The sequence below is a fragment of the Corvus hawaiiensis genome, chromosome 15 (assembly GCF_020740725.1).
Source record: "Corvus hawaiiensis isolate bCorHaw1 chromosome 15, bCorHaw1.pri.cur, whole genome shotgun sequence".
Classification (NCBI taxonomy): domain Eukaryota; kingdom Metazoa; phylum Chordata; class Aves; order Passeriformes; family Corvidae; genus Corvus; species Corvus hawaiiensis.
In genome coordinates, this window is record NC_063227.1 from 17,464,352 (window position 1) to 17,490,311 (window position 25,960).

The 25,960-nt window shown below is 58.1% G+C and overlaps 4 protein-coding genes across 7 annotated transcripts; 1 reads left to right on the top strand and 3 right to left on the bottom strand.

Moving 5' to 3' along the window:
* Positions 1 to 3,549: 3,549 nt before the first annotated feature.
* On the top strand, positions 3,550 to 4,812 carry LOC125333964. The gene is made up of 5 exons (XM_048320297.1): positions 3,550 to 3,577; positions 3,661 to 3,785; positions 3,881 to 4,030; positions 4,145 to 4,297; positions 4,372 to 4,812. Exons 1-5 carry the CDS (start codon positions 3,550 to 3,552, stop codon positions 4,543 to 4,545), a joined length of 630 nt encoding a protein of 209 aa, XP_048176254.1. The 3' UTR covers positions 4,546 to 4,812.
* A 122-nt stretch (positions 4,813 to 4,934) lies between these two features.
* On the bottom strand, positions 4,935 to 6,753 carry LOC125333905 (probable UDP-sugar transporter protein SLC35A4). The gene has a single exon (XM_048320209.1). The coding sequence runs from the start codon at positions 6,751 to 6,753 to the stop codon at positions 5,806 to 5,808; it is 948 nt and encodes a 315-aa protein (XP_048176166.1). The 3' UTR covers positions 4,935 to 5,805.
* Positions 6,754 to 6,826: 73 nt separating this feature from the next.
* SLC35A4 (solute carrier family 35 member A4) lies at positions 6,827 to 7,953 on the bottom strand. The gene is made up of 3 exons (XM_048320210.1): positions 7,885 to 7,953; positions 7,686 to 7,784; positions 6,827 to 7,521 (listed from the first exon to the last, which is right to left on the bottom strand). Exons 1-3 carry the CDS (start codon positions 7,897 to 7,899, stop codon positions 7,324 to 7,326), a joined length of 312 nt encoding a protein of 103 aa, XP_048176167.1. The 5' UTR covers positions 7,900 to 7,953; the 3' UTR covers positions 6,827 to 7,323.
* A 4,619-nt stretch (positions 7,954 to 12,572) lies between these two features.
* On the bottom strand, positions 12,573 to 19,311 carry STING1 (stimulator of interferon response cGAMP interactor 1). Of its 4 annotated transcripts, none has more exons than XM_048320315.1 (7): positions 19,069 to 19,296; positions 18,547 to 18,608; positions 17,782 to 17,959; positions 16,834 to 16,942; positions 16,438 to 16,676; positions 14,418 to 14,604; positions 12,573 to 13,034 (listed from the first exon to the last, which is right to left on the bottom strand). In XM_048320315.1, the coding sequence occupies exons 1-7, from the start codon at positions 19,216 to 19,218 to the stop codon at positions 12,841 to 12,843; spliced, it is 1,119 nt and encodes a 372-aa protein (XP_048176272.1). In that variant the 5' UTR covers positions 19,219 to 19,296; the 3' UTR covers positions 12,573 to 12,840. The 4 variants fall into 4 exon arrangements, with proteins under 4 accessions (XP_048176272.1, XP_048176270.1, XP_048176269.1 ...); XM_048320313.1 differs by having other exon boundaries at positions 18,547 to 18,782; XM_048320312.1 differs by having other exon boundaries at positions 18,547 to 18,836.
* Between the last annotated feature and the right edge of the window lie 6,649 nt (positions 19,312 to 25,960).

Here is a 25,960-nt window from a genome sequence, read left to right on the forward strand (position 1 = left end):
CTGGGTGGACAGCAGCAAGGACCTCCTACAGCTCCTCTTTGCTGGGAAGGAGCCTCAGGTGAGAGCTGCAGGGCAGGGACATCCAGGGCACGAGGGTCCCTGGGGAGCCACATGGGAGCAGGGGCTCTGTCCCACTGCCTGCCATGCCTGGGACCCTGAGAGGAGCTGAGCTCTTGGGCTGATCCTGCCCTACACCCCTATGGGCCCCTCCCTTGTAGGGGACTCCTGGGGCTTCCCAGAGAGCAGGGGAAGGGAGGGGGGTCTCCCCTCACCCCTGCCCATGCCAGGCCCTCTGTGCCACCCCTGCCATCTCCATCCCAGTGTGCCCAGTCCCTCCTTTGCCCTGCACTGGTTGTGCTGGGATAGGGGAAAGCTGAACAATATCCCTCTTCCTCACACCAGGAGAGCTGCCTGACTGTCGATGGCATCTTCCACTTGGATGCAGGACAGGTACCGTGGGCCCCAAGTCCTTCTCTGGGTAGTACCCCATCCCCAGCCTTGTGAGCCAGGGCCACCTGCACCATGCTGTGGCTGCCATGGCTGTACCATGCTGGCTGTACCATGCTGGCTGTGCCACGCTGGCTGTGCCATGCTGACCCTGCTCTGCTGGATATGTCTCTCCTACCAGGAGAAGGTCCTGGAGCTGGTAAGACCCCAGCTGGCCCTGGTTCCCCTTGGCTACAGCGTGTCCCTGCTGCTGTGGGACCCCCATGGCCCTGGGACACAGTTGCCCTTCCAGAGTGTCATCTGGCAGGTGAGGGCACAGGGGAGAGGTGGCAGGGACAGGTGACAGCACAACTGTGCAGTGCTGGGCTCCTGGGTCACCCAACGGACCCTGATCTCACCAGGGCCAGGGTGAGACCCAGCCATGGGTCCCAGGAACCAACAGCTCCCAGCTTGTCCACAGGTGATTGACACCATCTTCCAGGAACTGGAGGCCTCGGGGGATGACACACAGAGCCTGCAGACAGTCAGTCTGGTCCAGGTAGGGCAGGAGCAGGGCAGGATGTCCTGGGATGAGGGTCCCATTCCATCTCTGCCACTGCCTGGACCCTGCTGTGCCAAGGGCACATATTGCCCTGTTCTGGCACCCAGCCCCCTCATCCAGATGGTCACCAGGGACTGGAGACCTTTGGATCCCAGGTGTTCTCACCTCTTTCCAGGACTTCCCAGATGTGGGAAGCCTTGGCTGCCCACAGAGCATCTCCCAGGCTCCAGCAGCACGGTGGGAACAGGGGAGCCCTCTAACCCCTTCCTGTTCACATCGCAGCTGGGCTTTCCAGGCCAGTCACTGCTCCCTGTGGCCTGAAGGCCCCTCCAGTGTGGCCTTGATTGGCACAGGAGTGATGCCAGCTCCTGCCACTGGGCTGGGTCCTGCCCTTTGGCTCTGGGATGCTGCTGGGGACCTGGTAAGCTCCACACAGGGCTTGGGTGTTCCCGGATCTCTGCCCTTCCCTGGTGCCAGGGCTGGAAAAGCTGGGAGTTACCCCAAAATCAGCCTTTCTCAGCCCTCACCTGTGCATGGCCACAAGCAGTCCAGGCCTCTGGTGAGTGTGGGATGCCAGCAGACCCCTCTTCCTGCCCCCCTGCCTAATGCAGCCCCCTCATTCCAGGTCAGCACCCACGACAAAGCCTGGGACCTGCTCCATCCTGATGGCCGAGCCCTGCAAGTGATGGATGTGGCACCCCTGGGCCTGTAGGTACCTGATGCCCCATGGCTGAGCAGCTGCTCCTGGGGGCTGGTACCCCAACATCAGGAGTGGGGCTGGGCAGGGAGCATGGTGCCCAGCCACAGCATGGCCAGGGGTGTTCCTCAGCAAGTCCAGGAGGTGGATGTGAATGGAGGTGACCCTCCTCGCTTGCTCTTGTCTCCCTCTGCTTCCAGGATGGTGGAGGAGGCAACAGAAATGGCCGTGCCCGATGCCCAGGCTGCCATCAGCGCCTATGCCAGGGGGCTGGGTGTCCTCCCAGCGCTGTTCCAGGGGTGTGCTCAGCAGCCCCTCGCAGATGGGCGCTCAGCCGCGCAGGGGTGAGGGATTTGGCCCAGATGCTGCAGGTTGGGAAGGACTGGGCCATGGGGTACTGGGGCTGGCTCCACGGTAGCTCCTGCACTGGCCTCTCCCCAGGGCCGGCAGCCTCTTCACTCTCACCGTGGAGCAGGAGCTGGAGGGTGGCAGGCGCCAGCGCTCGGCCCTCAGGATCCTGGTGTCCCCAGGGGCCACCGGGCCCTGCCCCAGGCTGTACGTACTGGGGCTGAGCCGTGTCCCCGCTCCGGCACGCCTGAGTGCCTGCTGTGGGTCAGGGAATTCCACACCTGGAGGTGAAGCAGGAGGGACACCCCAGTGGGAGCCTGTGCTGGGAGGCAAGGGGGTGTCACCACTCCATGGGCTTGGGCACATGTGTGGCCAACCCATCCTTGGGCTCCTGTGGGTCAGGGCTCAGCCTGCCTGGCACTGCACCACTCTCCTGGGGTGTGTCTCCCCATGTGCAGGGAGTGCAGGGAACCTGATGCTGTCTGCCTGCCGTGGATCATGGAGCGGCTGCTGGAGGGGAACAGCCTGACCTTCCTGCTGCTGTGTGTGTCGCTGCCAGGTAGCCCCTGGGACTGGGACACACTGCGCCTGCCCCCTCCCTGAGGATTCCCGCCATCCTGCCCCACACCTGGCACTGGGTCCCTGGCTGCTGCCTGGGGACACCTGCAGTCACTGCAGGCTGGACACCAGCTCCCCTCATCTCCATCGCATTCGGAGCCCTGTGCTGGTGGCCCCCCTGGCCCCTGCCCAGGGCTCGCTGTTCTCCCAGACACCTCCAGAGAGGAGATCCTGGGAGCCCTGGGACTGGCTGAGAGGGTGAAGGGGCTGGCCAAGACCATCTCTACCACACTGTGGGACCCTGAGGAGGAGATCGCGGCACGCCGGAGGGAGATCCGAGGGCTGCGGATGGAGCTGCTGGCTGCAGCCGGCCTGCCTGAGCAGAAGACAGCTGTGGCCCAGCTGCAGAGGGCCCTGCAGGAGCTGCAGGTGGGGAATGCCCCTGGATCCATGTGGGACCAGGATGGCACTCACTCCCTGGGCTGGGGAAGGCCCAGGCTCCTGACCCATCCTGGTGTCAAGACCCTTGTCCCACACTGAGGGCAGGGCCTGAAGCTGCCCCAGGGGTGAGATGTGTCCCTGGAGCCATGCCAGGCCTGGAGGTCTGAAACACCCCAAAAAGGACCTCCAGTTCCCCTTTTCCAGGTGCTGAAGAGTCAGAGGTGGGAGAAAAAGCAGGCAGCAGCCGAGGTGCTTGGCACAAGAGAGATGCACCAGCCCGGTACCAAGGTGGGCAGAGGTCCAGCCAGGCCCCCTCATCCAGGGATGGTCCAAGGCCAGGAGAAGCCCGGCTGTGTCCCTGTAACATCTCCTCCTTCTCTCACAGGACCAGGTCTCTGCAGGGAATACAGCACCAAGCCAGCAGCCTGGGACCCAGACACCCCTGACCAGTGCCAGCCTGGAGCCAGCAGGGCCAGAGCGTGGGGCCAGGCACGCATCCCACGCCTGGGTGGAGAAAATGTGGGCACGGAGCGTGGCTTTACAGGGTGGGAAAGGCCTCACTCTCCATCTGAATCTCCTTCTTCAGCCCCCCACATCACACTCATCCTCCTCCCCTGTCCCCACACAGCAGGAGAGGGTGACAGCAGGAGAAGCCAGGGAGGGGACAGCCGAGCTCTGGCCAGCACAGGGCAGGGGCTGCTCGAGGAGCCATCCCAGAGTGAAGTGCCACAGCCACAGCCCAGGAGTGACAGCGTGAGTGGGAGCCCACAGGGTCCCTGCACAGGGCCAGCTCTGCGCTGCCAGTACTGGGTCCTGGTGCCATCCAAGCCCACTCTGCTGTCTGCCAGGCAGGAAGCCAGTGCCAGCCATGCCCATCCCCAGAGGTCCAGCACGCCCTGGCCAGGGCACAGCGGCAGCGGCTGCGGGCTCAGCACTGCCGGCACCTCCAGCGAGAGCTCGGGACCAGCGCCGTGCCAGCCCAGGAGCACAGCGGAGAGGTGGACACAGGCAGAGCCCAGCACTGAGAGCTCCAGCCTCTCCTCCTCCCCTGGCACAGCCCAAGGGACCAGGGACACCCTGGAGCTGCCCTGACCTTGTCCCTGCCCCCGCAGTGGGACACAGAGCGCTGGCAGCGGGAGGTGACCGCGCTGGGCCTGAGCCTAGAGGCAGCGCTGCGGGAGCGGGAGGCGGCCGAGTGGGATCTGGAGGCCCTGCTGCGGAATCACCACCAGGAGATGCAGGCCTGCAGGCAGCACCTGCTGCAGGTGGGCACACAGGGCTGGGGACACCCCTTCCGGCTGTGCCAGGGCTCTGCCACACCACCTTGGGTATCCTGCAGGTGCTCCGGGACCAGCAGCGCCTGGCAGAGGAGCAGCGGGAGGCCCTGGAGCGCCGGCACCGGGCACTGCTGCAGGAGGTGCTCCGGGACGCGGTGGAAATCGCCGAGCACAACCAGCACCTGCGGGACACCCGACGGGCAGGCACGGCTGATGCCACCACACAGAGCCCCTGAGCCATGTCAAGGGCATGGGGACAGCTGGCCTGGCAGGACAGGGTCCCTGCAGACCCCTCCCTGCACTGAGCCACCAGTGACGCCGGGAGACTGGCCAGCCCCAGTCACGAGTTATCCCAGGCACAGCCTCCCCTTCTGCCTGCTCCGGCTGCTGCTCCCTAGGGAAACCTGGCCCAGGGAGGGAAAACCCTGCTCTGTGCTGGGAACCTGCCTGTGGGAGCACAGTGGTGGGAAGGCTGGCAGCCCCCAGCTGCGGCCACATGGAATAAAGTGAGTCCCCCTCACTCATGAGTGTTGTCAGGCTCAGACACACCCCTGGCCCCCAAACCTGTCCCAAGGGGCACAGACACCATCCCACAGGGAGGGCAGACACAGGACAGACACATGGATGCTGTTGAACCGCAGCTTTAATACCCCAGGTGGCCTCTGCCTGCCAGGAACTTGGTACAAAGTTGGGGGGCATCCCCCTTTTGGGAGCAGGTGAAAGTTCCCACATGCCCCAGCCCCTGTCTGCTCTGGAGAGACACTGTGCCCAGGAGGGGAAACTAGGCCTGAGGACAGCAGGGCTCCAGCCAGGGGCTAGGCTGGAACACTGTGGAGGTGGGAGAGGCCCAGGGAAGCAGCACCAGGAATGGTAGGGATCAAGCAGCATCCATGGGAGCTGAAACGGCACCAGGCCCATGCTGGGCTGGCAGGAGGTGTGGCAGGACCAGTTACTGCCGAGCATTCCCAGGCCACTGTGGTGTGGGGAAGCAGCTTGAGGACATGGGACACAGAGTCCCAGAATCATTTAGGTGCAAAAAGACCTCTGAAATCAAGTCCAGCCTGTAAGCCAACATCACCTTGTCAGCTACACCATGGCATTAAGTGCCACATCCAGTCCTTCCTTAAACACTTCCAGCAATGGTGATTCCACCACCTTCCTGAGCAGCCCCTTCCAGTGTTTAATCACCCCTTCTGTGAAGAAATTACTCCTCAGTCTGAACCTCCCCTGGCACATCTTGAGACTATGAGACATGCACAAGGGATTCAGGACCCCCGCTAAGGCTCGGCATGCCTGATCCCATGGGAACCCCATGGCACAGAGGCTGTCTGGGCTGGAGCAGGGCCCAGTTTCCCCATGGAAACAGGGACAGGGTGCTTTCCCCCTCAGCACTCCTCCTTGGGGGGGTCCTTGGAGCTGTGCAGGTGCCCACCAGGAATGATTCCAGCCCTGAGGAAGGACTGGGGCTGCCCAGACACGTGGGAGGGAGGCAGTGGCTATGTGACTCCGTAGTACAGGTGCACAGCCAGGCCGATGCACGCCACGGCCACGAAGAAGAGGAGGGTGAGCTGCAGGTTGAAGAGGGCAACAGAGAGGAGGGCGTTGACCAGGATGGAGCAGGAGATGATGAAGAGCCTGGTGATGTTGCTGCTGTGCTTCATCACCACGGACATGATGAGGCCATTCAGAGCCTGGCTGAGCACGACCAGCAGCACCCATAGAGAGAAGCCCTCCAGGAACCTGCCCTCCGTGGTGCTCCACAGGGAGCCCATCAGGTTCAGCAGGACCCCAAAAAAGTACAGGAAGATGTTCTGGAGGCTGAGAGGCAGCGCCTGGGTTTTCAGGATGGCTTCGGTGTAGACAGCAGACAGGCCGGAGATGAGGCAGTACACGGAGAGCAGCAGCAGCCCCACGGGTGTGACGTGCAGGTGCATCCCACCGGGGTCACTGGGCCCCCGCAGCCCCCCACAGCTGTAGGTGACACCGGCAGCCAGCAGCAGCAGCAGGGCCAGCCAGCGGCGCGGGCCCAGGCGCCGGCGCAGCAGGAGGCTGTAGAGCAGCGCCGTGCTGACGATCTTCAGGTTACTGAGCACCTGGAAGGTGCTGGGGTCCATGAAGAGCTGCATGTGCACCACCAGGTTGTTGTTGGCAGCGTAGAGCAGGGCCGAGAGGGCAAAGGGCACGGCGTGACGCCAGGACACCGCCGCTCCCAGCGGCTCCCGCGCCCCGGCCAGCAGGAACAGGAGGGACAGCATCAGCTTGGTCAGCTCCACGAGGACCACCATGGATGTGGAACTGAAGGGGATGGCCCCATCCACCTTGCAGAGGGTCAGGAGGGGGGCATGGGAGCCATAGATGGCCACAGACAGCAGCAGCATCAGTGCCCACAGCCCCCTCTGGAGCAGCCTGTTGGCAGAGCCAGCAGCATTCCCAAACATCCCCATTTCCGGGTGAGAGCCAGCACGAGTGAGCTGCTACCAGTGTAGAGAGGCCAGACAGACTCTCACCCTGCAACACTGAAGAGACCAAATACCAAGAATTTAATGAGCGTAGTTCAAGCAGGATGTTCCCTGCAACATTTGTGATGCAGCAGGAGAGCAGGGTGCCGTCTCTTGTTAGGAGAACTACAAGCCTTCCTGAGAAGCCACACAAAGCACATTCCCAGGGCACAGTGTGGACTGGGTGGCAGGGCACAAGGGTTACAGGGCACACAGGTGACAGGGCACAGCAGCCCCTCAGTCTGCAGGGGCACTGGGAAAGGTGAGGGGAAAAGGCAGCCGGCAGCCCCTCAGTGCTCTCAAGCTGCTGTGGGTTAGGGCAGTGATCACTGCTGCCATGATGCCCAACAAACACCCATCACCAGCCCCCTGACGTGCCGCAGTGGTGTGGTGCAAAGCCCTCTTCCAGGGAAAAGGGTGCAGGTGATGTGCCTCCCAAAGCCCTGGGAGTGCTCTGTGCCTGCTACCTAAGGAGCACCGTTCCTGCAGTCCCTGCTGCCTCCGGGCTCCTCCTCGCTAGTCCCGACCTTTTTTCAGTGAATTCACATAGTCACGAATCGTCTTCTCAACGTTGGGCACGGCGTAGTTCTGGGCGGCGTAAATCCCCGTGCAGGTGCCGGCCACGAAGCCCAGGACAGCGGAGAAGCGGAGCTTGGCTACCAGGTATCCCGCCAGAAAGCCTTTGAGTAAGGGCGATGCCAGCAGGGACCCGTCCTGAGGGGAGAGCACAGTGAGGCACGGCCGGGCGGGACCGGGGAGGGGACGACACACACGTGCCCCAGGGGTGAGTTGTGGGCTGTTTTTTCCCTAGGATTTGTTTTTTCCCCCACCAGTCCCTCTTAGAGGCGGCGGGCGACCCGCCCCGAGCCCCGCGTTACCTGCCCCACGCCGGCCTGCACCTCGTCCTCCACCCTGCGCTGCAGGCTCTCCAACTGCCCCTTCAGGAAGGCGAGATCCTTCAGCTTAGGCAGCGAGTCCTGCGGGAGACACGGAGGTGATCCCCGCCCTCCGCGGGAGGAACCGGCGCGGCCTCCCCACAGCCCCGGCGGCCCCTCAGCCCCGGCCCTCCCCGCTCACCTTATCGTCCGCCATCTTGGCGCCGCCGCCGCCCGCCGCTGATTGGCTGGCGGGGATGCACGTGACACCGCCCCCTTTAGCCCCGCCCCCAAGGCGCCGCTGATTGGTTGTCATGGAAGCAGCGCCTCCTCCCGCGCTCCCCTTCCCGCCACGGAGGCCACGCCAGACGCTGATTGGGTGGGGCGGAGTCACGTGGCAGCCCCCTGCTCCCTCACGCCGCCCGTCCGGCGCCATCTTGGGGGGGCGGTGGCTTCCCTTGAGGCTTTAGCGCGGTGTGGGCTGCGCTGCGCCGCCTCCGGGGCCGCTCCGGGCCACACTGACGGAGCTCATGGGCGCCCCTCAGCGCCGTCAGGACTGCCAGAGCCCAGCCACCTTCCCGCCCGTGGGGACAGGATGGATGGGGGTCCCAAGCTCCGCAGCTTCCCAGGGCTCTTCCTCCGTGAGGAGTCTGATCCAGTCCCAGGCTTGGCCAAGGGTTTATGTCTAAAGCAGTGCAATTGAGCCTTTATATGACTTTGTCCTTCAGGATTAAGGATGGTAACCCAAAAATATTTGTATAAATAAAATATTTACATTAATGATTATAATGATTAAGCTAAAAGATCTTAATTACTTACTGCACAGTGTAGGTAGTTCTAACTACTAGAGCAGCACAATATTTTTGAAGCAATACTGATATTAAATGATACTAAAGGTAGTAAAGTAATTACTGAGCAGACACTGATGCTCCTCATCCATCTCAATGCCCGGGGCAAATCTCTCACTCAGCCTCGAGGAGTCACTCTGATGGGCACTCCTCAGCTCCAGGGAGGAATTTTCACATACACTCCCAGAAATACGAGAACAAAATCAAGAGAAGAACAAAAATGATCTTGCAGTTCTTTTCCAACCGAAATGATTCTCTGATCATCGAGTCCAACCATCAACACAGCCCTGCCAAGCCAAAAAAACCCATTAAAACGTTAAACAGCTCCCAGCTCCCGAGAGCCACACGCACACGTTTTTTGAACAGTTCCAGGGACGGTGACTCCAGCACTGCCCCGGGCAGTCTGTCACAGTGCTTGACCACACTTTCAGTGGAGAAATTTTCCTGAATATTCAGTTCCTGGCACAACCTGGGGCTGTCCCACCTCTGTGTGAGCCCAAAGCCCCACAGAGCTGTGCTGGGGCCACGCTCCAGCTGACACAGCCACGGGAGGTGCCAAGGAGACCCAGACTGCAGCATTTCCAGCTTGGAAAACAGGCACTGCAGAACTGCAGGCAAGGCTGAGGAACTGTGGGAAATGTTGGTTTCAGGTGCTTGGCACAATTTAATTAAAACCTGTGATGCTGGGGGTTATGTACGTGTTGTTCTTGTGGGTGCTACGCTGGCACAGAGGCAGCTCCGTGAAGCCTTCTGGGCTGTCAGGCTGCTGCTCTCCAAGTTAATTTAGATACATTCCCAGCGTATATTACACTGCTTCCACTGAGCACTGGGAAGAGGAAAGGAAAGGGACTCAAGAGGCAGTGGCAGGTGCAGCCCAAAGAAGAAGCATTAATATCGTTATTAATATTAATAGCCAGTTTAACGCCAAACGTTGCTGAAGGCTGAGTGCTGAGCTGCTGTTTCCTTGCTTTGCAGGATTCCAAACTTTATCCAGAGGATGGTGTGGACTTAGTGAACCTGACATTTTCCTCAGCCGCCTCAAACCAGCCACTTTTCAAGCAGGATTTTTACTTCATGAAAGGTAAAAATGAAATAAAATAAAATAAAAATAAAATAAAATAAAATAAAATAAAATAAAGCTATGTGAGTGAGTGCAAGGACCTTTCTTGGAACAATCACAACACTTGAAAAATGCCACTTAGTGCAAGGCTGATTGGGAAAATTTGGGTATTGGTAAAAAACATGTGAGGGCAGCAGATCCCTATGATCAGTCACTGCTCTCACCTCCAGAGAGGTGAACCCATCAGCAGCCTCACCAGCACTTTCTGCAGGACAGTATGGCAGAGAGTAGGTTTATATTGGATATTGGGAAGGAATTCTTCCCTGGGAGGGTGGTGAGGCTCTGGCACAGGGTGCCCAGAGAAGCTGTGGCTGCCCCATCCCTGGAAGTGTCCGAGGCCGGTTGGATGGGGCTTGGAGCAGCCTGGGACAGTGGAAGGTGTCCCTGCCCATGGCAGGGGGTGGAATGAGATGAGCTTTAAGGTCCCTTCCAACCCAACCCATTCTGGGATTCCATGAAGATCAGTTTTTCTAGGTCATGGTACCTGCCTTGCAGAGGGTCTGTGAGGGAACTCACCCCACAGCCCCCCAAGGTTACACACCAAGGCTCTGTGCTGTGTGGAGCAGCACGAATGGGTCACTGCAGGTGGTTCCTGGGATTTCTGGTGGGAAAACACCTGGGATGTGAGGAAGGGCTGGGAGAAGCCCTGTCCCCAGCCCTGGCTGGAGGGAGGATGCAGCCATCCTGTGCCTTGCTCAGCAGGATCCAGGCTGTGAACCTCCTTCCCTGCTCTGCCTGGGACCCGCTGGATTGTGGTGGCCCCTGGACCTGCTCAGCTCACCTTGCTGAGGTGTGGTGCATTGCTGCTCCCCATGGATCAGGACGAGTCTGCCTCCAAGCTGGAAAGTCCTGAGTCTGAGTCAGAGCTGCTGTGGGATACTGTGATTAGCACTAAAACTGAACTATTTGTGCTGTTGGAAAGCTCAAGGGGAAACTGGTTATCCTGTGTTTGCCAGTTTAGCAGCGAGCTGCCACTTCTGAGGTTTGATTTTCCTGCCTCTGATCCAGCCCTGCCTCCGATTCCCGCTGCCAGCAAAGGCTTTCACCTTGGCCCCGGCTGTGCCCTTGAGCAGTGGTGGGAGCTGAGCCTTTGGCTGGCAGCACGGCTGCTGCTGGTACAAGGTTGTGCTGTCAGATTTCCTCTGGGCTTGTGCCTGTCTTTCAACCTGTCCCCTGCTAATATGGCCTGAGCTTATCAGCATCGCCAGCCCAGCCTGGCTGCAGTGATGGGCGAGATAAGAACCTTCCACATGAGAAGGGAGCAGGGCATCAAGGAGGACACAGAGTTGTGTCCCACAAGGATGGGTTTGAAGAGCCCTCGGGGACTGCAGTGGCTTTGCTGCTCACACAGCTGCTGCTGGCTGTTCCCGTGTTGCTGAGCTCAGCCCTGCATTTCCTTTGCATCTCAGCAGGTGCCCACAGTCAGCATTTGCTCTGTGCCCTTGGGAACGCTGCTCAGGTGACCAGGACCCATATTCTGCCCACACCCCAGGGCCAGACCCCCGCTCTGCTCCCCGCACCCAGGGTGTCTCCAACCAGGAGCAGGAGGTCCCTCACCTACTGTCTTCCCTCTCCAGTCAGTCCAGCACCAGGCACTTGGCACATCCCGGAGGCCTTGGCAAAGATTCCTGATACCTCTGCAAACCAGCTGGCTCTTTGCAGTGGCCTTTGCTGTCCCAACCCTCCCTTCACAGCCCTTTCATCTGCCGTTTTCGCACAGATGCAGTACCCAGAGATTAGGCTGCAGATTAAGGTTTTACTGCATCCTGAAATGGGTTCCAGTTCCCAGCCCCAGCAGGACCAACATGCAGCCAAATCTCCCCTGAAAGCTTGTGGGGCTGGAGCTGGGGAGAGATCTCCCACCATGTTCTCCCACATGCAGGAAAGGTGCATATATAGCCCAGGTGAGGCACCTGGAATTCTGTGTTCAGTTCTGGGCCCCTCACAAGAAAGACATCGAGGGGCTGGAGTGTGTCCAGAGAAGAATGGAGCTGGGGAAAGGTCTGGAGCACAAGATGAGGAACAGCTGAGGGAGCTGAGGGGAGGCTTAGCCTGGGGAGAAGGAGGCTCAGGCGGGACTGTCTCCCGCTCTACAACTCCTTGACAGCCAGGTGGGGCTCTCCTCCCGGGGAACAAGGGACAACAATGGAGGAAATGGCCTCAAACTGCTCCAGGGAAGGTTCAGTTTGGACATCAGAAAGAATTTATTCACAGAAATCATTGTCAGGCATTGGAATGGGCTGTGCAGGGCAGTCACTGTCCTCTGGAAATGTTAAAAAACGCATGGATGTGGCACCTGGGGACACGGGTCAGTGGTGGCCTTGGCAGTGCTGGGTTAATGGTTGGATTCGATGACCTTAGAGGGCTTTTCCAGCCTTAGTGATTCCAGGGTTCCATGATTCTAAAAGGAGCTGGGCAGCCAAGGGCAGGAGCAGGGCTGTTGTCGCAGCTCCAGCCTGCACCCGCCCAGCCCTTTCCATCGGCATCTCCCCATCCCGGGTGAGCCTGCTCTGCCACCAACACTTCCCCTCAGGCTGGAAGTTCCCCTGGAAGTCCTGCACATGCTCCCTGTGCCTGCAGAAGCTGCCCCATGAGTCAGGCCATGCGGGCTGGCTGTGTTTGTCCCAGCACACACAGGCACACTTGTGGGGATTTCCAAAGCCCCATCCAACACCACAGCGTATCACAGAATCATGGAATATCCTGGGTTGGAAGGGACCCACAAGGATCATCCAGTCCAACTCCTGGCCCTGCCAAGACACCCCAACAATCCCACCCTGTCCCTGAGAACATCACCCAAGTGCTCCTGGAGCTCTGGCAGCCTTAGAGCCAGTCAGTGTCCCACCATCCTCTGAGGGAAAAACCTTTTCCTATCCCACATGGGGCAGACTGCACATTGTGCCCAAGATTTAGGATACTGCAGCTGGTCCCAGAGGAAAGTGCTTTATATGACACAAATCAAAGCAGATAAAAAACCAATAAACCCACAGAAGAATATATGAGCTTGTACATAAGAAAAAAAATGGGAAGCGTGTCACAAGGCTGTGGGCTGAGTCAGCTGCTCCAGTAACTTTGGTACACAGGAGGTTTGTCTGGGAGCTGGGGGTTGCTGCCATGGACGGCATGTGCTCCAAAGAGGAAGGGGGTTGGGGAAGGGTGACTGGAGCCCCGAGGGGCGGTGGGGGCTGTGCTAGAAGCCGTCAGTGCGCAGTGGCTGTGGCAGGTCTGACACGCTGATCTGGAGGTTGAGCTCTGCTGAGTCCAGGGCCATGGACGGGGTGTGCAGGTGGTTCCCCTCAAGCATGGTGATCTCCTCGCGATGCTCCTGCTGCAAGTGCCACATGATCTCTCTGGACAAGAAGCAGGTCTCTGCTTCTTCTGGCTCTGGAACAGAAGAAAGACAAAACCTACCTTCACTGGTTGTCCTGAGGCAGAGCTCTGGGCAGGGAGCAAATTCTCTGTGAGATGCCCCAAAATATGCAGAATTTCCTGCACAGTCAAAATACAGCTTTTACTTTCCACTTTCAGCACAGCAGAGGGAAACAATTCAAACACAAAGTGCGGGGAGGAGTGTAAAATTACAGGCACTATGTGCTGGATTCCCAGTAGTGCTTGTGATGGGAAGTGCCTCACTGGATGGAAATGCTCCTCCCCATCAGGGAGAGTGCTGAGTTTCCTCTGAAAAAACCAACATTCATTACAGCAAGATGCTGATTTCATCTGGTGGAGGTGAGGAGATGGGAGTGAAAAGATGATGGGAATGAGGGAAATCCTCACTCCCTCCCATCCCCTGTCAGCAGGAATGGCACCGAGCCAGCACACACTCATCCCACTGCTGGGGAGGGCTTGACAGCCCCAGCAACTTCTTCCAGGAACATCAACAGCAAGGGGAGCTGCTGCTTCCCCTGGATGCCTGCTGTTATACTTAATTCTTGCAGTAGACAGCTTGTCTCAAGTCCCCTTGGGGACTTCAGCTGGGACAACCAGTGCTGCCACCACCTTCCCTGCTCCTCAGACCCACAGCAAGAAGTCCTTGGAATCATGGAATCATGGAATACCCTGAATTGGAAGAGATCCACAAGGATCACCCAGTCCAGCTCCTGGCCCTGCACAGACACTGTGTCTGAGAGCGCTGTCCAAATGCTCCTGGAGCTCTGGCAGCCTTGGGGCTGGGACCATTCCCTGGGGAGCCTGGTCAGTGCCTGAGCACCCTCTGGGGAAGAGCCTTTTCCTGATATCCAACCTAAATCCCCCTGGCACAGCTCCAGCTGTTCCTTTGGGTCCTGCCCTGGTCCCAGGGAGCAGAGATTGGAGCTGCCCCTTGGGAGGAGCTGCAGCCTCCAGTGAGGTCTGACCTCAGTCTCCTCTGCTCCAGCTGGACAGGCTGAGTGCCCTCAGGTGCTCCTCATGTGGCCCCTCTGGGCCCTTCGCCATCCCCGGGTCCCTCCTTCAGACACTTTCTAACAGCTGTAGATCTTTCTCATATTGTGGTGCCCGAATTGCCCCAGGACTGGAGGTGAGGCTGCCCAGCCCAGAGCAGAGTGAGACAATCCCCTCCCTCACCCAGCTGGTGATGCCATGCTCAGTGATGTTCCTATTTCACGTGGGAAGGCAGCCCCTCTGTTCCTCTCATGGTAGCAGGGGCCACTGTGGTCCCCTGACTGGGGACATCAGCTGTGCTCTGTACAGACCCTGATCTGAGGTCATTCAGGGCTAGAAGAACACAGCCACTGTCCTGGGCATTCCAACCCCTTCCCCCTCACTCACCCTCATAGGCAATGAGCCGATAGGCATCTGCACACTCCTTGGAGCCTTTCAGGATCTCCTCCAAGGTCCTGTAGAAAAGCTTGGCCTGCTCCAGGCGCTCCTCCCGGCTGAAGGCAGCACACTCATCCTGGGACATGGCATAGAGGGACTGCAGCGGGGTGGCATATTCCACAGCACAGTACCAGAGCTGCAGGGATGGAAGGAAAAGATGTGGGGACAGGAGGACTGGGCAAAGGGCTGCTGGGGGACCCTGGCACTGGGCAGAGCACTCAGAACCTCTCAGCGGCTCCTTGGCCTGCCTTGCACTGGTGCTGTGTGCTGGAACACTGGGACAGGGACACTGGCTCTGGCCCCAGTGTCCCCCTGCCTCGTGCAGAGCAGGGAAAGAGCAGCTGGCCTGACAGGTACAAGTGTCCCCTGTGCCAGGTGGGCTCAGGGAGCTGCACCTGCCCATGGGGTCCAGCCACTGACTTTGTCAGTGCTCCCAAGAGCAGCCTGGAGGGTGATTTTTCCCATGGAATTTTCCCCATCTCCCCTAGGGAGACACTCCTGCCCTGTGACCACACCTTCTTGGTGGCTTTCTGCTATACAAAGGACAGTGGAGGGGCAGCACCAATCTTTGCTCTCTGTGACCAGGGACAGGACCCAAGGGAAGGGCTGGAGCTGTGTCAGGGGGATTTAGGTTGGATATCAGGGAAAGGTTCTTCCCCCAGAGGGTGCTCAGGCACTGACCAGGCTCCCCAGGGAATGGTCCCAGCCCCAAGGCTGCCAGAGCTCCAGGAGCACTTGCACACTGCTCCCAGGCACAGGGTGGGATTGTTGGGGTGTCTGTGGAGGGCCAGGAGTTGGACTTGATAATCTTTGTGGGTCCCTTCCAACCCAGCATATTTTGTGATTCCATTATTCTAAGTCTGAGCATCCTAACAGAGTGCTGGAGGGCAGAGAACAACATAAACATTGGAAAGGTGGAGGCACAGCTGGAAGGAGGCTGAGCAAAGAAACAAGGAGAAATCTGATAAAGCCATAAACAAGCCAAGGAGGAGCAGGGTTACCAGTAAGTCTTACACTGGGTAAACTGGAAAGTTTAAAGGAGTGAATTAGAAGGAAGAGGGACATGATCCCAAGTAAATGCAGAGAAGCAGGAAGTTCCCAGCCTTGGCAGGCAGTTACTGCTGTGCCCTGGGGCAGGTGCTGGTGCTGGGCCCTGCATCACTTGCCACTTGTGAGGGCCTGGGCAGGAAGCTGAGGGGCAGATATTACTGGAAGGCCAGGTCCAGGCTCAGAGCTGCTGGAGCTCCTGGGGAGCAGAGTGACTCAGCAGGAGCCTGGCAGAGGGAACACAGCATCCGTGCGTGCAGCGCAGCGGGAAGAACCCGCGGCCGACTGTGCTTCCCCCTGAGCAGGGCCAGGAGAGGCTCGGGGTCCCTGCAGGCAGGGCTTTAGGAACAGCAGCTCAGAGCTCAGCCACTGCCAAAGGGCAAATCAGGGAACCCAGGTGAGGAGCAGAGCAATGCCTCCATCCACAGCACCAGGGTGTTCCCTCCTCCAAGGGAAAGGGACAGGGCCAGTCTGCCGGGAGATGTGGAAGGAGATGAACGCAATGTCAGATGGAGAGATTTAGGGCTCACCAGCCTGGAAAAGGGGTGACTGGGGGAAAGGGGGGAGTCAAATAGTGATTCACACAGACATCTTCAAGCACCTGTTCACAACACAAGGAAACATTCGTTCTCTGGGAAGTGATGCTCTGTAGCCCACATCTGCTTTTTTCTGCTCAGTTTTCTACTCTTTTCTGGACTTAAATCAGCTCCAGGAGGGGTTAAACAAGCCCATCATCCCTGCAGCTGAGCCTGGGGGTAGTCAGCCAGCAGGAAGGGGTACTGGAACAGGACTTCTCCATCTTGTGGAAGCCTGGTGAAAGCTGGGAGTGTCTAATAGGAGAGGGGACAGTCTCCTGTCCTTACAGCCACTGCTGGGGCCAGCAAGACTTTGGGGATGATGTTGCTGCTCTCAGCCAGCATACCTGGTTTTCTTCATCCCTGATTGCATAGAGGCTGTGTTTGTACACCCTCTTTTTGGTGCCAGCTCGGGCTAGGGTGGTTTCAGTGAGGTCTGTCACATACTGGATATTGCTGTCAGCTTTCTCCAGGTCATCATAGACATCACAGCTCAGAGGGATCAAGATGTGGAGCTTCCAGGTCTTCCTGCATGCCAGGAGGTTGGGATTGGCTCTGCAGAATTCCTCCATGGACTTTTTCATCCCTGGTGGAAGAGAGCATCGGGCAGAGGTGCCTGGTGTGAGTACAGCTGCATTCTGCCTTGCTTCCCATTTCCCTGCTAACACTGTAAAAGTGGGAGGATTGTTATTAGGAGCTATTTCTATCTGTAGGCGTGAGAATGCAGGGAAACAGCTACGTACGTGGCAGGATTATTTTTAGGTACCCAACGTAATAGGACCAGGCAAGCCCATGAGCGACGTTCTGCTTGGACCTCTCGGACATCTCAGACATCTCCACTGCTGAGGGCTTCTGGGGAGGGAAGGACAGACAGCCCAGGTGATGACACCACCCACCTGGGCCCTTCTGCAACAGTCAGTTCTCCACAGGGATTGGAGAACTCCAAAGAGATCTGGAGAGTGAACAACCCCACCAGCCCCTTCCACCACCATGCAGGGCAGCAGGGCAGAGCCCCTGACAGCCCCCACAGATGGGGGAACTGGGGGCTGGAGTGAGCCAGGCATTTCCCTGGCTGCACCCTCCACTGGGATTGTGTGTCCCAGTGCAACTTGTGCATCTGCCCTGTGCTTCCAGCATGGGAGAAGAGACATCCCAGTGCCTGATGGTGGGATTCCCAGTGGTCTCTGCCAGCTCTGTGTGTGCATTTAGGTGGAGATGGGTGTCCAGTCCCACAGGCACCTGACAGAAGCACCTTCTGCAGCCTGTGTGACCCTTCCAGCGCCGCTGGGGCACAGCAGAGCCCTCTCAATGCTGCAGTGGCACCTGGGGCTTGGCTCTGCCCCCACACCACACTGATAATTGAGAACACACAGGCTCTGCTTTCCCCTCAAGCACCAGCTCGACTGACTGATTTAAAATACCCCTGTTTTTCATGTCAGGGGGCCGTACCATCCCCTGGAGTGGTTGTGCTCATTAGGAGGCAGCCTGGCCCTCCTACCCACACTCCTGGCAGCACAGGGCCAGGGAGATCAGCCCTGCAGGGCTGAGCTGAGAGTGCTCTTCCCGCCAGGCTCACTCTGGGTGGGCTGGACATGCAGAGGCCATGCAAAGCTGGCTATGTGCCCCCATGGCTGCTCAGGGATGCCGGGCTCCCTGGGCAGCTGGCCAGGCTGAAGGTGTGGGAGCCTTACGTGGAGCCCCAGGGCAAGGACGAGGAGCTGGCACAGACTGGCCAAGATGAGGTGGAGGCAGAGTGGCTGCCCATCACCGAGGAGAGCCACGTAGGCTGAGCCACAGATGAGCAGCATGGGCCCGTGCCAGCGCGGGGGGAAGCAGCTGCTCAGGGCTTTCCAGAAGCTGCCATGGTGCCTGGATGGGAGAGGGAGACAGGAGTCAGGCTGGTGGCCACCCGCCCTCTGCAGCCCACAGGGCACTGGCCAGGGCTGCTCCCACCTCCTGGCCAATGCCACCTTCCAGAGCACTACAGAGCCCTGTGGGACCCTGCCCAGCACACCCCAGTGCCCCCAGCCAGGAGAGGGCTTGGGTCCCTTGCAGCACCCGTGGGACTCAGAGGGAGCAGATGGAATGTCACCCTGGACAGCAAAGAGAGCCCCCTGCCCTCCAGCACTGGGTGGTGGGAAAAGGCTGGGGGCCAAGATCTGTTCCCCAGGGAAAGGGCACACTGGGGAGTTACCACAGAGAGGAGACATCCATGGACATATGGGGGAGCTGGGCAGGTGGGAGTGGGGGAGAGGGTGGGAGAGGGAGCAAGAGATGAGAAGGACAGGAGGGCGATGGACGGCAGCGTGTGCTGCCGGGCACAGCACAGCATTGCCACAGAGGGCACATGTGAGCACAGCGACCAGCAGCAAACCCCACCACACCCCGAGGGTGCAACGCCCTTGTCCCCAGGGTGGTCCCAGGAGAGCCGCAGACAGCCAGCCCCGCCGGCTCACCTGGAGTGGAGGTGGAAGATCTCCTCGGCCAGGTAGCAGATGCCCTTGAGCAGCGCCCCGATCTGCAGGGTGGCGAAGTGGAAGATGAGGCTGCGGGCGGTGGGCACGAGGGACTCCCCGGCGAGGAGCAGAGCCGCGGCGCACAGCGCCAGCAGCACGCACACAGCGCGCTGCGCCCGCCCGCCGCGGGCCTCGGGGATCAGCGGGGCACGGCGCTGCCTCGGCTCCCGGGGCATCTGTGATGGAGATGGGGGGTCAGCAGCAGCTCGTTCCCAGCACCCACAGCAGCACTGTGGGAGCGGATAATAGCAGATCAGGGGGATGCGTGCGCCCAGCACTCACTGAGCATCCCAAAGCACACAACCCTTTGAGGAGGCTCCCCTGCGCTTCCCCTTCGGGGCTGTCCCCTGTGCCTAAATGGGCTCGGCAAGACAGAGCCTGGCTGGCCACCCCGCTCCTAAATGGATGCCAGCCCGCCCTGCTCCGCAGCCACAGGGCTGTCACTGCTCTGGCCGCACTCACCGGAGCAGTTTCCAGCTGCCAGCCCCAGGTTTCCCCCGCTGTGGTTCCCGGGCTCTGCGCTGCCGCCTGGGCAGGTGGGGCTCCTTCTGGAGGCTGCTGCAGACACGCACCCGGAGCCTTGGCGACGTACGGGCTGGTAGACCTGCACATCTCCCAACACCCAGGAAAGTGAAAATGAAAGGAGCTCTGGCAGCAGCAGGCAGCCTGTAGAGCGCCAGAGCTCTCCCACACAGGGCATCCATGAGTATGCCACACAGGGCATCTCAGCCCACAGGAAATCCAGGCACTGGTGACTGTGCCAGGTTTCGATATCCATGAGCTTGCACGTCTTGGAAAGCCCCAAATCTGCCAGGACATGGTCTGAGTGGAACTGAAATGAGGAAGGAAACCAGACTTTATTGAGATTTTATCTGTCAAGGGCAGTAGATTCAAAGGTGGCATTGATTCAGCTCAGCAGGTTGCCAGGGGCAGAACAGACTCAAATCCATCTAGCAGAGGGTGACTCACAGTGCCCCTGACTGCCCCCACCCCACACACTTCCAGGAGATGCCAGCTTGGGGAGCAGTGCCCAGGGGTGCTGGCAACACAGCAGGGGCTTCCTGCAGCCAGGCTCTTGGTGGCCAGTGATGCCCTCGATATTTCCAGTTCCTTGTTCCAAGCAGTGGTGAGGTATTCCCATCCTGGAGGAAGAAGGATTAGGGAAGATGGATTAGAAAATGGATTAGCCCCTAGGAGCAGGTGGGATGCACTCAAGGATGCTGAGGGAGATGGATGGTGCCCTGGCAAGGTTCCTCTCTGATCTCTTTGGAATGTTGTAGCTATCAGGAGGTTCCTGGTGAGTGGGAGAAGCAAATCTCACACCCAGCTTTGAGGAGGTGAACTACAGCCTGCTCAATGTCACCTCTGACCCTGGGAGCATGATGGAGCAAATCCTCCCAGCAATCCCTGCCAAACACCTGAAGGGTGAGACAGGAGCAGCCATGAGGGATTTCACATCACACCTGATGGACCCGGCTACCCAGAATGGCAAGAAAACCGGCTGTGGGGATGTGGGGAGAACCTTCACTTCAGCAAAGCCCTCAGCATGGTCACCCATGGCCTCTGGGGTGCCAAACTAGGTAGATACAGGCTGGGAAAGGGGGTGACTGTCCAGAACATGCTCAAAGTCCCATTGCTTTCTGTCCAGGAATGCCCCTGGGTTCCAGGAGACCCTGATAGTCCCCACAGACCCACATTGCCAGGGTCTCTGCAGGCTGTCGCAGGCTTACAGCACAAGGATCTTGATTCAGACATGCCCATGGTTCACATTTAATTAAAATCATAGAATTAAAGAATCATTTAGGTTGGAAAAGACCCTTGAGACCATCAAGTCCAACCATTTCCCCAGCACTGCCAAGTCCACCTCTAACCCATGTCCCCAAGTCTTTTAAATCCCTCCAGGGATGGGGACTCCACTACTGCCCTAGGCAGCCTGTGCCAATGCTTGACAGCCCTTTTGGGTGAAGAAATTTTCCCTAATATCCGGCATAAACCTCCTCTTGTGCTGGCTTGAGGCCATTTCTCCGTGTCCTGTCCCTGTTGCCTGGGAGCATAGCCCATTCCCAACCTGGCTGCACCCTCCTGTCAGGGAGTTGTGGAGAGAGAAAATCCCCCCAGAGTCTCCTTTTCTTCAGGCTGAGCCCCCCAAGCTCCCTCAGCTGCTCCTCATCAGACTTGTGCTCTGCTGCCTTCTACGGACACAACTCAAGTTGTGTGGAGCGGGAGGAAGGGCCTGGCAGGGAGCTGCTTGTTTTGGTGGTACCTCAGAAACCCCAGCAAACCATCTGGCTGCTGTTCCCTGCCCCGGGAGGGCCGGTGGATACAGCCAACATGATGTTTGCTTCGTCAACACAAAGGCTGGCTAAAACATCAAGCGAATCACTTCCTCCTCCAGCGCTGGGATAAAGCTTGTCCCATTCCAGTCGGGCTTCACTGACCTGCCCTGGTTGGCTCTTTGGTGTGGTGGGGGGGTTGCCTGTCTCCCCAGCCACCTTCTTGCAGGTCCCCAAGCAGCTGGTGGCTCTCCTGCCCACAGAGCCTGGCCTCTTGCTTTCGGTTCTACCCTCAGCACACCAACACCTGCGGTATTTCTGTCTCACTTCTGTTCGGAGCAGAGCTGTAGTACCTGGTCTGAGAAGTGAGTCTAAACTCCAGGAATGAGGTTTTATAGAATTTTGGAGTCATGGAATAGTTTGGGTGGGAATGGACCTTAGAGCTCACCTCCTTCCCAACACTTGCCATGGGCAGGAACACCTTTCTCTATCCCAGGTTGCTCCAAGCCCCATCCAACCTGGCCTTGGACACTTCCAGGGATGGGGCAGCCACAGCTTCAGTCTGTGCAACCTGTGCCGGGGTCTCACCATCTTCACAGGGAGGGATTCCTTCCTAATATCCCATCTAACCCTGTCCTGTGGCAGTGGGAAGCCATTCCCCCTTGTGCTGTTCACTCCAGGCCCTTGTCCAAAGTCCTTTTCCAGCTGTCTTGGAGTCCCTTTAGGCACTCTAAGGTCTCCCCTGAGCCATCTCTTCTCCAGGCTGAACACCCCCATCTCTCTCAGCCTGTCTCCAAAGCAGAGGGGCTCCAGCCCTCAGAACATCTCTGTGGCCGCCTGTGGACACCTGCAACATCTGAGTTTGCCTGGGAATGGAGAGCCCAGTGTTGCCCAGTGCCACCCAGTGCTTCTGCACAGCCAACAAGAAGTGGCAGGACTGAAACTGCCACCTTTGTCCTCCCTGGCCTTCCTCTGGCCAACAATTTGCTTTTCCAGATCGTGTCTTGATTGACATTCCCTCTGCCCCTATTTGCTGTTATTCCCTCAAGCAGAGGGAACAAGAAGTCACACACGATGCTGGAGGATTTTAGATGCATAGAAAACCCCAGCAAGGCACCTCCCTGGACCAGCACCACAGCACCTCCAACCGGGCTGGTGCTCACACCTGTGTGAGGCTGAGTTGGGCACAGAAGCTGACTCTGTACAGCAACCTACAAACACTGCAGCCCCTGCTGAGATCAGGAGAACCACAGAGTCATGGAATAAACTGGGTTGGAAGGGACCCACAGGGATCATCCAGTCCAGCTCCTGTCCCTGCACACACACCTCAACAATCCCACCCTGTGCCTGAGAGCATTGTCCAAATGCTCCTGGAGCTCTGGCAGCCTTAGAGCCTGACCATTCCCTGGGGAGCCTGGGCAGTGCCTGAGCACCCTCTGGAGGAAGAACCTTTCCCTGATATCCAACCTAAATCCCCCTGACACAGCTCCAGCCCTTCCCTGGGCCCTGTCCCTGGTCCCAGGGAGCAGAGATTGGTGCTGCCCCTTGGGAGGAGCTGCAGCCCCTGGGTGGGTCTGACCTCAGTCTCCTCTGCTCCAGCTGGACAGGCCGAGTGCCCTCAGATGCTTCTTGTGTGGCCCCTCTGGGCCCTTCTCCATTCTCGTTTCCCTCCTCTGGACACTCTCTAACAGCTGTAGATCTTTCTCATATTGTGGTGCCCAGACCTGCTCCCAGAGAGAGGACGGAGACATGTGGCATGTCCCCGGCCAAAAGCCAGGCCAGGAACATGGTGATTTCCCTGGCAGCCCCTGGGTGAAGGGCTGTGAGCAGGAAGCAGCAGCGTGACAGAGCTGGCTCTGCTGCAGGATGGGCACAGCAGCAGCACTTCCTTCCTTTAATCCCCTTTTTTCCCATTGCCCTGCCAAAGCAGGTAGAGCTGCTGGCTTTACCCAGAGGGCAGGCTTCCCAGTGACAGCTTTCACCGGGGATACCTGCAGGGATGGGGTTCCAGTGCCAGGCTGGTGTCAAAAGTGGCTTTGGTCCCTTGACTAAAGTGCTGCAGTCGGTGTTTTTAGTGCTGCAGTTGCACCAGCAGTGTCCCTCAGAGGTCCCGTGTGACAGGGCTGCTTTATTGCCACGAAATAGCAAAAATAAAGTGCTCTGCAATATTCTGTGTGGCCTTGAGCTGTGAGAACCAGGCCAGACTCTCTGGTGCAGTGAGGAGCCACCGAGTGCTGGGGGAGATCTGGTGGCAGCAGAGACCTGCTTCCTGAAGCTCCTAAGCACACATCATCTCTCACTCGCTGAGCCAAGCACTTTCACAGAATCTCAGAATCATGGAATATCCTGAGTTGGAAGAGACCCACAAAGATTATCGAGTCCAACTCCTGGCCCTGCACAGGACAGCCCGAGGAATCCTACCCTGTGCCTGAGAGTGTTGTCCAAATGCTCCTTGGACAACCTTCTTCTCCAAGCATTTAGCTGTGGGACAAGGGAGGTGGCAGTCAAGGGAGCCAGGGAGGTGTCCTGGCCCAAGGATTTGGGAGTCTCTCTCTTGGCCTCCAGATTCTGCAGGGCCCTGACCTTAGCTCACAAAGCCCACGTGGAGATGTGATGCCTTTCCAGGGATGTGCTCAGCTTGGGAGATCCCTTGCCCCACCCTGACCCCAGCCTGCACCCCTCAGCAATGAGTTTAAAATCCTGGTGGCAGAATGGAGCACCCCTCCATCCCTGCATCGTGGGGCTGCTCCGAGTGCTGCACGCCCCTCACCCACTGGGGTCCTGCTCCCCAAAGGGGAGCACCAGAACTTTCTGCCTAAGAGAGTTTGAATTTAATAGATGTCAGTGGATCAGTCCGTGATTTCTGCAGTCTGTCAGCAGCCAGCACCTGCAGTGTCCTGTGGCACTGAGTCCCCAGTTACATGTTGGGTGGAAAAACCATTTTTGCTCATTTTGGAGCTGTCACAGGCTGGCATTGGAACAAGATGAGCTTCCAGGTCCCTTCCAACCCAAACCATTCCATAATTCCATGACTGGGGTGGTACTGCTGGGCAGAGCACCTTTGGGGCAGGAGCTGCTCCTGGTACTTTTTTCTGGGAGTTTATTTTTCTTTGAAGCTTGCCCACCAGTGTGTGCCCAACACGGGAGGTTTTTGCTCTTCCAGTTGTGTCTTCCCTCCTTTAGAGTGACTTTTTTCCACCTTCTAACAAAGGTCTCCTAAGTTACCAAAGCCTGGAATAAATAGATTTAGCCAGTTCGGCTGGGAAGTTTGTATTCCTTTAAATTCTTGTGCCTTTCCCTAAGCCCTTCAAGAGTTTCTTTCCCTAATACAGCGCTGCAACTTGACCCTGTGGAGCAGAGCCGATCAGAGGGAGATGGTGAAAGAAAGGCACATGGAGACTGGAGTCATCTGAGGACAAGGCAGCACTCAGAGAACTCCTCCAGCGATGCTCTGATGTTTGGGAGATGTTGGCATGGGATGGTGTTGGCAGGTGCAGACAGCAGATCACTCAGTACCTCCCTTAGGAACAGGAGCTCAGGGCACAGCAGAGTCCCTGGGATGGGGGATGGCCACACCCACAGGCTCTGCAGGAGCGGCTCTGACCCTGGGAGACAGAAAGGGAGGAAGCTGCAGGTGGAAGCTCCTCAAATGCTGTGAGGGGGTGCGTGAAAAGCCGTGGCTGCCCCATCCCTGGAAGTGTCCAAGGCCAGGCTGGACAGGGCTTGGAGCAAGCTGGGATAGTGGAAGGTGTCCCTGCCCAGGATAGGGGGTGGAACTGGATGAGCTTTAAGATCTCATCCAACCCAAGGCAGTCTGTGACTCCAAGATCCTATGAAATGTCATTCCTGGATGTCTCAGGTCTTACCGTGTGAAAAAGCATGACGAAAATGACTTTCCTGCTTCCGTTCCTTATCTTGTGGAGCAGTTTGCATCCAGCTGGCAGCAAACAGCAGATCATCCTTATCCCTGGTACTAGAACCACAACAAAACCATTTTTTTGTCTCTTTCTGGGGATGAAATCCAGCACTTTTCCTGCAGATACAAGGAAAAGGCTACTTTAATCTTGACTGATGTGAAGTCCTTAGAGCTGTGACTTGAGGGTACTTGGAAAATTGCCCTGGAAAGAGGAGGAAGTCGCTTCCAGAGATATTCCCGAGGGGTGGGAAGCCTTTTGTGCCCTGGAACACAGTCCCAGCCATGATGTTTGCCGAGGACAGGTTTGAGCCAGGGGCTGTCCTGCCCTCAGGGACCACAGGAGCATCTCCTAGAGAAAAGGAATCTGTGGTGTCACTTCCAGTGATTGGGATCAGGTTGCCCGAGTGAGATCAGGCATTGGCTGGGCCATACAAAAGGAAAGCAGAAAATGGGGGAAGAAAAGCAGTTTTACCACAACCCAGGATTGGCCTTTAGAGCCAGGACTACTTGGGATTAGTTTGAGCCTTTCCAGTGGTGTGGCTGGGATGAAGGGTGTGTTGCCTTGTGCTGGGACATTAGATCAATGAGCTGTGCAGGGTTGTCTGGAATGTGGCAATCAAGGGGTGTCCAAAATGAACAGGAAAGAAAGAAAGAAAAGAGAACAAGACGCCACAAAATGAACCAAAGTAGTTGGAAAAAAAACCAACCAAAAAAATCCCACCCAAAAAGGCATTTTTATGAATTTGTGGTTTATTTTCTCCTTAACAAATGTAGAGGGAGAAGAAATTCAAAACACGCCCTGTGCTACAGCCTCCGGAAATGCTGAATTCTTGCAGAAGGCTGGCAGCAAAGTCAGCCTGAGAACAGCCCACCATGGCCCAGAGGCAGCACCAGGGACCCTCAACCCCACCCGGGCACAGGGGCAGGAGCAGGGACACTGTGTCACCAGCCGGGCTTTCAGTGCCATTTAACGTGAATTGTGCTTCCCGAAGCCAGGAGCAGCCGCCACCGAAGGCCACAGGCTCGATCAGGACAAGCCAGGTACCCCTGCGGCCACTAAAGTGCTCCCGGAGGGCTCTGCCTGTCCCAAGCGCACTCCCAGCCCGCCCGAGACAGGCCCCCAGGGCCTCCACACTGGGGCCAGGCAGCATCTCGGGGGGTGGGG

What these genes read in the sequence shown, in the direction of transcription:
- LOC125333964 (XM_048320297.1), top strand. Translation starts at nt 3,550, where the DNA reads ATGTGGGCACGGAGCGTGGCTTTACAGG. An exon ending in ACGGAGCGTGGCTTTACAGG is followed by an intron (nt 3,578 to 3,660) that starts GTGGGAAAGGCC and finishes GTCCCCACACAG; the next exon opens with CAGGAGAGGGTGACAGCAGG. An exon ending in CCCAGGAGCACAGCGGAGAG is followed by an intron (nt 4,031 to 4,144) that starts GTGGACACAGGC and finishes CTGCCCCCGCAG; the next exon opens with TGGGACACAGAGCGCTGGCA.
- LOC125333905 (XM_048320209.1), bottom strand. Translation starts at nt 6,753, where the DNA reads ATGGGGATGTTTGGGAATGCTGCTGGCTCTGCCAACAGGCTGCTCCAG.
- SLC35A4 (XM_048320210.1), bottom strand. An exon ending in TGCAGGCCGGCGTGGGGCAG is followed by an intron (nt 7,522 to 7,685) that starts GTAACGCGGGGC and finishes CTCTCCCCTCAG; the next exon opens with GACGGGTCCCTGCTGGCATC.
- STING1 (XM_048320312.1), bottom strand. Translation starts at nt 19,218, where the DNA reads ATGTGCAGGTCTACCAGCCCGTACGTCGCCAAGGCTCCGGGTGCGTGT. An exon ending in ATCTTCCACCTCCACTCCAG is followed by an intron (nt 17,960 to 18,546) that starts GTGAGCCGGCGG and finishes TCTCCCATCCAG; the next exon opens with GCACCATGGCAGCTTCTGGA. An exon ending in TCGGCTCATTGCCTATGAGG is followed by an intron (nt 13,035 to 14,417) that starts GTGAGTGAGGGG and finishes CTTCTGTTCCAG; the next exon opens with AGCCAGAAGAAGCAGAGACC.